This window comes from Lactuca virosa, chromosome 8 (assembly GCF_052849685.1).
Source record: "Lactuca virosa cultivar CGN04683 chromosome 8, Lactuca_virosa_CGN04683_v6, whole genome shotgun sequence".
Taxonomy (NCBI): domain Eukaryota; kingdom Viridiplantae; phylum Streptophyta; class Magnoliopsida; order Asterales; family Asteraceae; genus Lactuca; species Lactuca virosa.
The window spans coordinates 221893786-221905570 of NC_136433.1; the positions used below are offsets into that span (position 1 = coordinate 221893786).

General features: G+C 31.4%; 1 protein-coding gene across 1 annotated transcript; it reads right to left on the reverse strand.

Annotated features, from left to right (window-relative positions):
• Nucleotides 1–8826: 8826 nt before the first annotated feature.
• On the reverse strand, nucleotides 8827–10658 carry LOC145131276 (annexin D3-like). Its single transcript, XM_079065989.1, has 6 exons — nucleotides 10583–10658; nucleotides 10235–10380; nucleotides 9918–10148; nucleotides 9627–9839; nucleotides 9358–9447; nucleotides 8827–9276 (listed from the first exon to the last, which is right to left on the reverse strand). Exons 1-6 carry the CDS (start codon nucleotides 10656–10658, stop codon nucleotides 8827–8829), a joined length of 1206 nt encoding a protein of 401 aa, XP_078922115.1.
• Nucleotides 10659–11785: the final 1127 nt, after the last annotated feature.

An 11785-nucleotide genomic window follows, 5' to 3' on the forward strand; every position in this document is an offset into this window, starting at 1 on the left:
ACAAAACATATAAAAAATATTGATATAAATTACAATATATGTATTTATTAGTAATAAAATAAGGTAATTAAATTAAAACATAACAAAAATAAAATTTCAAACAAATAATTTTTGTTTAGAATATAAGTTCTTTAAACTTACGAGTGATTATATCGCTCAAAAAAAATATATGTGCATTATAATTCTTTAAATCTTATACTTATAAATACATATGTTTTAATGTTTACATATTACTTTTATATTTTGTAATACAAAAACTACAGACTTTTTTTATCAAACAAATAGAAATTTTTTTTAATTAATAAGAGAATAGTTGTCATTATTTTACTGTATTCCTTTTAACCATGTCCATACGCTTTTTATCCATGTCCACACGTTTTCTATGTGATTCATATCATATATGATAAAAAAAACAAAGAAATCCAAAATAGTGAGAGAAAGAAAGAGAAGTACCATTACTATATCTTACTCCGACATAGAGTAGGTGGCAACCGGCAAGCGCACCGGAAGTAAGATGTGAGCGGTTCGGCGAGTCGACGACCGGCGTAGAGCAAACCTAGAGATTACAGAGGCGGTGAAATGTTTGTTGATCGGTGGAGATAAAGAGAAAGAGAGAGCACGAAGACGGCGACAGTCTGAGGGCAGGGACCGGTGGACGTTATTTCCTGTGAGACTATGAGTTTTTGGGCGGCCGGAATAAATTTTCTGGGTTTTATATTTTCTTAAACTCAAAGTTTGAGTTAAAAATTGTGTAACTTTCACCGGATCTTTTATTCTTTTATAGGAATTTGAGAGATAGTTTCTTAATGAAACAATATTTCTTTTGATTTTTTCAGTGATTTTCGGAAGTTTGGTTGATTGGTTATTTAAAAGTGATCTAAAAACGAGGGGGCCTAATCAACAAATTTAATTGTTACCGGTTTTATTTCATAAACAAGAAATATAGAAGACTATTATAAACCTTAAAACCTGGGGGGCCATCCCCCCCTCAGCCCCCATTACCATCCGCCACTCTCTAGATATAAGCTTCAAGATCATGTGGAGCTAAAAGACTTACAATGCAAAACTTCTGCTAAGTCAAAAGTCTTCAGAAAGTCAAAACTAAACCTAAGGCTCATCAGGTTCTATCTATCCTTATCTCCTAAAAATTATCCTTACAAAAAGATTCTCCTATGTTATAATTAAAAGCTTATCCTTTTTAACTAAAGACCCTAACGGTTTCAAAGCCCTATGTAGATGATTATATATCCTAGATTATTAGGATCCCAAGAATTCTAGTAAAACTTGAACTCTTTTGGATCCTAATTGTCTAGGGATCCTCAAGAAAACCTATTTTGATTCTGTAACCAAATCAATCATGCAAGAAAAGAGATAAACCAAAGCATCAGTATTAAAAAGGGTTATCCTCCAACCCAACAAAAAAGAAAATATTGTTTTACATAACAAAATTTTAAAATTGTTTTTAAATTTATCAAACTAAATTCAAGGTTTGATCACCCCCAACTGGGATATACTATGTCTCTTTTTTCTTTTCTCTGCAGGATCCTGACCAACATTTACAAGCTTACCAGTCAACTTAGCCAGGGTTTCATGCCAATCTTCCACATTCTAGGTGAAGGGTTTTTGTATACTACAACATCCTATGGTGCACATACAACCCTAAATGCTTTGGATCTATGTTTTCTCTAATTATACATGCAATATTGTTTCCAAAGCATTAAACCTACAACTAGAATGGAAATGACATAATCAACATAAAAGAGAGTTATAAAATTACCTCTTTGTTGTAGCTTGTAGAACTTCTTGAGTTTGGCCTTTAAGAACTTAGTGCCCCAAGTGTTGCACCTCAAATGGAATCACAACACACCTTTGGACAAAGGATGACTTTTGAGAGAATATTCTTGCACCTAAATCCGGCTCATGGAACTCCAAGGATCACTAGTGTGCCATTTTGGATGCTAAGGGGCTTCTTATATAGTGTGGCAAGATTAGGGTTATACCATGGAAACCCTAATGTGCATGACCTTCCATATTCCTTAGGCTCCATGGGTTTAAATCCCCATGGATCATCCATGGGTTGTAACATTGGTTTAGCCAAATCTAAAGAATCATGGATCATTGGCCCACCCCATAAGAATGAATGATTTACCAAATCAATCCCCATATATTTAATTAGTCTCTTTTGATCACAAAATTAATTCCAAATTAAGTTTTGATCAATACTAATTAAATAATATGATTTCATGTTAATATATTAGAACTTATAATATATTATCAAATCATAAATAACCTCTTCTCAAAAGTCCATCCTATGAAATTGTCCTGGTGATATGCGACCCAAATAGACCATGCTACTCTCGGGTCAAGTACATACCAATTATAGTTATGGGCTTAGACACCTAATCCAACACTAGGATCCTTCATTCTCCGCATCCTCCGCCATCTTGATTTTTACCTCTCAGTTGACCTCAACAATACTGCTCTTAACCTCAAAAATCAACTCCTCGGTCTCCAGCGCATGCTTCGCCCGGTCAAGCTTAACCTTCAGATATTTGGTGGATCAAGAAACATAATCAAGCAACCTATAAAAGATCACGGTAAGTGAATTAAAATCAAATAGAAAAAAAAGCATAAATATCCTTACGGATTGCCAGAAAGAGAGTAGCTTCCTCAGCGCCCCGTCCACCCCAAGGCTCTCAACTGACTTCCTCTTTCAGGATCATGGAGTATTGACGGTCAGATTTATGGAGGTTATCTCTGGAGGAAGAGAAGATGAGGTCTTCTCTTTCTTCACCACAAGTCGGCCACCAGAAATGGCAGGGTCGATATCAACAAGGGTGAACCAGGCACTAGAGTGTGTTGCCTTGGATCCTAAACATAACAAAGGAACTCAATAAGTTCAGGATCCTTCAGGAAGAATAAAAAATAGACAGATAAAGGATCTTTACATTTCGACATGGGGGCAATAGTAGATTTACTCTCTTAAAAATTGGGTTGTTCGAACCTAAAGGATCTTTCAGTCTCAAGCGAAGCAAGGAAACTCCCAATGCTCTCTACGGTATCTTTAGCAGTAAGGACAAGATGCTCGATCTTGAAATTTGCATCAAAACAAATAAAACAAGAAAGTTTGAATTTCATATCCTCAACGAAATAAAATAAAATCCTACCTTTTCTAGCCCGATTTCTTGGCAGGAGATCACCAGCGGGATGGATTCACGTTTTACAAAGAAATATTTCTCTTTCAAAGAACCTTTGTTTTGTTTTAATTTCAAAATAAGATGTGATTTACTTGTTTTGACTCTGAGCAGGAAACAACAAGACCCAAAAGTTTGGAGATCACAAACATGGGCCAACTTAGCTAAATCCCACGTCTAGATCCTTAGATTGATTCAATCGATCAACCTACAGTAGGATCCTCCAGATAATGAGCATAGTTTGGATGGGACCAAACGTAAGTAGGAGAGACGAAGTCAGGTTGGGTCTTAGCATCAAATGGCTTGAAAATAACATCGTAAGGAAAAGCCCTGATTAACTTCAAGGACTCAATGTCTTCATCACCAAAAGAACATGTCTCTTCATAAGACAGGATCCTCTGATCGATGAAGTCCTCGTCGGAAAATCAAGGATGCTTGAGCGAGAATGGAGTGCCTCTTTACCCATAATCAACAAACATGAAAAATAAGAAGAAAGGAGAAAGAAATTTACCTTCAAACCAAGGAGAGAAAAGTGATTTGAAAACATAATCATATCTTTTGAACGGATACAATTCTATCTGTTAGAGTTTGAATTTCGAATTCTTTATTTCTAATTAATTAAATTATACACTTTAAATACTTGAGATTAATTCAAATATTTTACAGGTATAATTTGGGGAATTGTTAGGGTCAAGATCCTGAATCCTATCTAGGATCCCGAATCTCAACGATATCTAAGGATCCTTAAACCTATCCAGGATCCCAGATCTTAAAGGAGTCTCAGGATCCCGAACATACATTAGGATCCTACACATCACCATTATTATTTCCTAACAATTTTAACGGGTATATTTCTTGTTTATTTATCACATGTGCAGAAATGGTCAACATAGGACTCATTCACAACGAAGAATCAGTCCAACCAAGCTTAAGACCCGGAAATACCAAGTCAAAGCACGTTTTAAATACCAGCTCAGCAGGATCCTGAAAATATCGGACATTTAGTTACTTAACCTAGACTATAAATACACCTGTAAAACACACACAACGGGCACAATAAGTTGACACCTCACTCATATAGGTTTACTTTATCAGTTGCAATCCTATTATCAAGCTCATCTTTGTAATTTACGTTAAAATCAATAAGATCATACCAGGAAGGTGATCATTATCACCTCCCAAGGTTTTATGTTGGAGATCCTAGCAAGGATCAAGGGCTTTCCTTGTAAATCCCTCGTGTTATTTTCTTCTCAATTCACCATTTGCATTAGTCATAACACCACAGCTTCTCATGCAATTTGGTTGATATCCACTTATTCAATTTTTGACCAAAACAACTACCGAATAAATAAAAATAACTTGTGTCACATGTTATTTTTCTAAAATATTAGTTCAAAAAATTATCTTTTTCATGTGGTAGCCTCACATATTTTTTTTTATTAATTCAGTTTTTTGAATTCAATTAAATCACAATACGTATTAAACTTTAAACTAAGTTATGAGATTTATAATATGGAAGGTGCTAATTGCATTTTAATTTTTTATTCATATACTCAATATAATTTATTTTTCATTTATGCCTTTAACCACCATGCCCCTTATTTTGAATCTGTACCTCCATGATTGGGATAATGACTTGAAAGGATAATGGATATTTGACTTTGTTCACATTTAGTCACTACTTTTTTTTAATTATCTATTGTCACTGAACTATTGAAATTGTTCACATTTTACCCTTATGATCCGCAACAATCGGTCATAAGGGTAAAATATGAACAATTTCAATAGTTTAGTGGCAAATAGATAATGAAAAAAAAGTTTAGTGACTAAATGTCAACAAAATTGAAAGTTCGTTTCCCTCTCAAATTATCCTAATATTATACCCCGAAAAAGGTATAAAAAACGAATTATTTCATCACGCTCCTTAAGTTGTTACTAACTATTTCTAGTTATTAAGGGCTACCCAAAAAGTATTTTGTTTTTAGTTCATAAAATTATATCAATTTAGTTTTGACCTTAGACACATAATCTAATATTATTGGCTACCAATAGGGTGTTTTGATTTTATCTGAATATCGATGCTCAACTTCATGTTTAAGCTGATGCAAGTTAGCTTGAAATCTTTATGAAGACGACATCGTTAATGTAAATCCAATAGTTTTTTTATAATAGATTTAAAATTGATGTTGTTGTTTAGTTTCATTAAAGAATCAACTTCTTTTCCTCTCTCGGATGTTGTTGGTTAGTTCGTTGGGCCGTTTCAGTTTATATTTGACTCTGTCTGTATAAAACTGGCCAAAAAAAGCTATTTTGTGTATATTTAAAGTAAAAATATCATATTGTTCTTTATCGTTTTTCTTCTTTAATGAAAATAAGATGCTTTAAACTCGCAGACAGATTAATGAGTAAATTACATGAAAGGTCCCTATGGTTTAGGGTAATTTGCGCGTTTGGTCCCTAACTTATTTTTTTTTAACTCGGAAGGTCCCTATTGTTTGTTTTTGTTACACGTTTGGTCTCTGTCTTACCTAAAAAAACTATTTTGCCCTTGATTTTTTAAAATATTTAAATAAACACACACCCAACCTTAACCCCCCTCACCTTACCTTACCTATCCCATAATTTTTTACTATTTAAATAATAGTCTTTTTAAGTGAGATAGGGACCAATCGTTTAACAAAAACTAACAATATGAACCAAGCGCGTAACAAAAACAAACAGTAGAGACTTTCCGAGTTAAAAAAATAAGTTAGGGACCAAACGCGCAAATTACCCCAAACCATAGGGACCATTCATGTAATTTACTCCAGATTAATACCATACCATTTTATTTTTAAAATACAATCGTTAAAAAGGAAAAAAAAAATTTAACTAATGAGGGAGAATTCCTATAATAACTTTTTACATACCGGGCTATTTTTGAAACTTTAATATAATATGGACCATTTATGTATCTATATATTGGACTGTATGTATGTGTTTGACCGTATGTATGTTTTCAACTATATGTATGTATATGTTAACATAATTTACATAAGAAAAATTAAAAAAATAATAATATTAAAAATACTTCTAAATGTATGTTGTGTGTAATATGAAAATTTCGATATCTTTTTAATAGTAAATATACTAATATGATGTATGTCAATACATGGAGTATAACAACATATATAATATATCAATGTATGTATGTATTCTTTTATAAACATTGTATATGGTTTAGTGCATATCCAGACTTCCGGCTCGGTGCAGCCCGCTATCATGCGCCTGATGCTCAGAGATGCCATGCTCCAGCTCCGTAACAATGGCTTCAGCATCCTAGCCCTCGCTATGAAGGTGAAGTAAGCCGAGCTTGTATGTCAATTTATATGTTGCATAATTTGATAACACAAAATTCATACATATAATATTAGGATAATTTTTATGCATATAATATTGCGTAGTTTTATAACATAAAACTTATACATATAATATTGGTTTTGTTTTTCGTTTTTATACCGTTTTTGAGGTTTTTTTTTATTTCATAGATTTCTTCATCAACAAATGTTGTTAAAATTTAACAAAAATACATAATTTGCTAAACCGTAATACAAGAGGAATGTTTGTTCACATTTAATCATTAAACTTTTTTGAGAGGGAAACGAACTTTCAATTTTGTTGACATTTAGTCACTAAACTTTTTTTGTATTATGTATGTCACTGAACTATTGAAACTGTTCACATTTACCCTTATGACCGGCTGTTACCGGTCATAAGGGTAAAATGTGAACAATTTCAATAGTTTAGTGACAAATAGATAATGAAAAAAAAGTTTAGTGACTAAATGTGAACAAAGTCGAAAATTCATTACCCTTTCAAGTCATTATCCCTCCATGATTTTAATTTTGATTTATATAACATTTAATTTGAAAACAACTTCTTCATTTTGCTTTCATAAAGCGACTACCCTTAAATCTTAATCGGTTTTACTTTTACTTTTAACTTTCTTTCATTTATTTTAACTACGTTTTTATTTATATATTATTAAATAAAATAAAATAAAATTACATATGAAATAGGTTTACATTCTTTTTGTTCCATACCAAATATTTCCTGATAGGGCTCCTTTTTACAGATTGTGAACGGGCTTTACATTATAATAATAGGCCGACAAATTATTTTTCCCATTATACTAATTTAATTATGGGTCGACTTGGATCGAGCCCAAAGAAGTCCGACAAATTTTGATTCGTTTGAAATCTGTAAGCCGAATTATGTACATACATACTACGGTACTACCACTTTTATAATAGGCCCACAAATTTTGAGTTGTTTGAATTTTGTAAGCCAAATTTGTAAGACAGATTTTTGATTCATTTGAAATTTGTAAACCAAATTGTGCATGTTATGTGGTTAAAATTTTAAAAAATAAGCATGGTTGAAAATGATTATGTTATATATTACTTATATAACAAACATTCTTAAATTAAGTTCATAGATAAAATTATAACTTTTTTTTAACAATATGATTGGATTAAATAGACATATATTAAAATCATTTTTTACAAATAGCATCTACCTACATTTTACGCATTAATAAAATTAAATATAACTATTGATTTAATGTTAGTTTTAACAATTGTTATTATTAATTAATTTAAAAACTATGAATTTTATTGAGTATTATGTTTATTGTTAATTAGTTTTAAGAGTAATTTATTTGATTAATATTAAAATCTATTGAAACACATTTACATGAATTACCTCAAAATCTAAATTGTAAAAAAAAACATAATAATTACAAAATGTTATTTGTTTAAAACATGTCGTTCGAACCTTAGTTTTTCACAACTTTCAACAGAAAGCATATCATATGCATTACTCGTGGCTTAGACATAACATCAACACGTTTATAATTAGTATTTAATTATTCATTATATATTACTCATGTCATACACAACATCTTAACAAACTTTTTGATTATTTAAATAAAAATAAGGTGTGCCACATGTCATTTTTCTAGAGTATTAATTCAAAATTTTACCTTTTATTCTCATGTTGACACATAATAGCCTCATATATTTTTCTCTATTAATTTAGTTTTTAAATTTAAATAAATCAAAATATGTATTGAATTTGAAATTTGAAATTTGAATTAAGCTATGAGATTTCCTAATTTTTTTTGGAACAAGATGAGATTTCCTAATATATATACAAAATCCAACAATATTTCCCAATATATACAAAAGCCACCTATACAACTATTTAGAATATTTATTTTCTTATTATATCTATAATTTATAAACTTTCTTTTATTGACAATATTATGAGAAAATATAAATAATCTTAAATCTATTCTAATAAATATATTTTTTTTACCACTCATTCATTTTGTCATATGTAATTTTGTAGCTATAAAATTATTATTTTTATAAACCCATGATTTCCACGGATCTCTAACCTTGTGTGTGTGTGTGTATATATATATATATATATATATATATATATATATATATATATATATATATATATATATATATATATATATATATATAAAACCTAAACTACGAAATTCAAAATTTTCCATTTAAAACCATTAACAAAACGAGGATTCACAAAGACCAGACGTTATTCACTACTAGAAATCTTGGCATTAGCATCCATCAAAACCCCTCACTAATCCGTCACTAAAACCCTCAACGTGCAACAGATAACATCCGTTGCCAGAAGGCTCTTGGAGGTTTTTAACGATATAATGTTGCTTCACACCATAGTTCAGTCCAGCACATACATCAGGTTTATCTCCAAGCATTCGTTTGTACAGGTACACAAGAAAAAGACCTGCTCTCTGAATATGCTTTCTAGTCTTCTGAAGAATTGTGGTCAACTTCATTGTCAAACCAACATGTCCCAACAATGCCATCAAGAAGTCCTGATAGTTTCCGGAGGTATTGCATTTAACTGCATTGTCAAGGCTTGTTTCGTTCATCTCCAAATATGCTTCTCTCACTTTCATCAGATCTATTTCAGCCCGACGCACAATCACTCTTATAAGCGAATCATGATCTATACCGGCAGGACAGGAAAGTGCAGCTCTGATCACCTGCCCACCATCCAAACAATAGATGTTAAGCTTTCTAGCCTCGGTGAATATTTAAAGCAACTTCCAACATATTTGAATCACCTCTGCCAAATATTTCTCAGGGGAAACAATGCATCTAATCATAATTTTCAACAAAGATTCCAACATCTCATCCCCAATATCCTTGATATCCTGTAAAAATAATCAAAATTGATGTAAACCTTTATAAAAGAATCCATTCTTTGACTTTGAGTTATCTAAATCAATCAACATATTTTTGGATACTCAATTTCCAAAGTGAAAAGGTGATATTCTAATTACGAAGTTAAGAAGTTCAACAAAATGGTTGTCAAGAGGTTAAGACACAAAACCTCCGAAATGGGATTTCCATATTTTTGATGGTAAGATTCGAAAATTGCTTTGAGCTCCAAGAAGCTCCTTGAGCTAAATATTGAGCCAAATTCAAGTTCATATATGTCTTTGGACTCAATAGCTCTCCTTAATTCGGTTGCGTCATCATTTACCGAATCCAAATCTACAGTTGGCAAACTTTTCCTGAAAGGCATTATAAACCGAAGTAGATTCTGCATAATGGAAACGAGTTGTTAAAAATGAGAGTTTATCTCATCCAAACAGACACCAAATCAAGAACTCGTGAGTACCAATACAAATGATCGTGGGACAATATCAGAACTCATGTCTTGATGGAAGTTAGATTCAAATAGGGAATTGTAGCAGTCTCTTATAGCCCACCAATGGGATGGAGACGATGTAACACAGATTTCGATGATTATTGCTAATTCATTCATGCCTATTTGCTTTGAATTCAACACTTTGTGGAGTATCCTTGCATCCCTTTCTAGTGGTTCGCATGTCCACAACATCACTGCTCTCTGTTATGCAAATTCAAGAATTCAACTTTACCTAAAATTAATGTGTATTTTCTTTTTCATATATTGAGATGCAAAAAACAACATACACCAAAATCACCAGAAAGCTTAGAATTGAGAGAATCAATGAGAGATTGATTGTATAATTCCTGATAAGTGTCTCCAATGTTCTTTCTTTGTGCTGCATTCCTATGACCCAATACTTTAATCACAGCCTTCTCATCGGTTATACATCCTGACACTCCCATCTTGTTAGTTAATATTCTATCAAATTTTATTAAGAAAAACGAAAACTTGACAGAAGTAAAAAATCCACACATTTTCTGGATCTCGACAAAACCCAGATGAGAAATGGAATATGGGATAGTTATCCTAAAACTATCAAAAATAAAAATGTGATGCAAACAATCAAATCAATGATGGCAGAGAGATGGTACCTTGGAATGCTTTTCTGAGGGTTTCAGAGTCTTGGGCAGGAGAAGGAACTTGTTGCGGTAATTGGAGAGTAGCCATTGGTTTTGTTGCTTTTTTGCTTTTTCCGATTTGTTGCTGCTTGTCTATCAATCCTCTGCATGTATCAATCTATATTGAATGATATTTAGGGCTTCTCCAACCGCCGCCGGTACATACCATGCAAATATTTCGTGAAAAACTAATTCAACCAAATATTATGGCTATTATTCATCACCATATATATATATGATATCTATATACTTCTATATCTATATACTATACTAGCGTTTACCTGCACGCACCAAGCGACGGGTACGAATAATTTCTTTCGGAAATTAGTTTTAAGAAGCGATTACTGTTTTTGTGCAAATAGATTATTACATCTATATATTTAGAACCAAACATTATTTTCCATACAAAAAGGATTATATGATAAAACATGGAATTTTAATACCTATCTATTTTCATTTTATTTTTTGCATTTTCCAATAATAGTTTAGTGCAAATAATTAAATTTTCATAAATGTTTATTTAAGGAAACAAAATCCATATTTTTTCCTTAAGTTAAATATGTTGAGTGATTTTATTAAGTGATGTAACAAGATTTGAAAGATTTAGTCTCCATCCAATCTTATATCTTATAAGTGACGTTCCTAGCACTCGCTAGGGGATATGCTAAGATTAATTCGTCAAAACTTTAACGAGAGAGAGAGAGAGAGAGAGAGAGAGAGAGAGAGAGAGAGAGAGAGAGAGAGAGAGAGAGAGAGAGTGCTTGTTTTTGATTGGTGGAAATTCATTCAAGTAGATTTACAATTCAAACAAAACTCAATTCCCCTCCCTTTTTATTAATAAATCCGATTTTTACCCCAATTTAATTAAAAATTCAACTTTTTACTAACTTTTTTTTGATTAATAAATCTAATTTTTACCCCAATACAATTTATATTATATTAATTGTTTGTTGTTTAAAAAAATAAAATATGTTTAAGATTTGTGCACAAAAATGTTTGTATATTTAAATAAAGTAATTTAATTTAAAAAATATATTTTATTTAATATTAAATAAAAAATGTTTGTTTATTAAAATAAAGTAATTAAATTAAATTAGAAAAAAGAAAATAAAAAAATAGAGTGCTAGGAGTGTTATCACTCCCTACTAAATGTTAAGTTTAGGTGTTAAAAAGAGA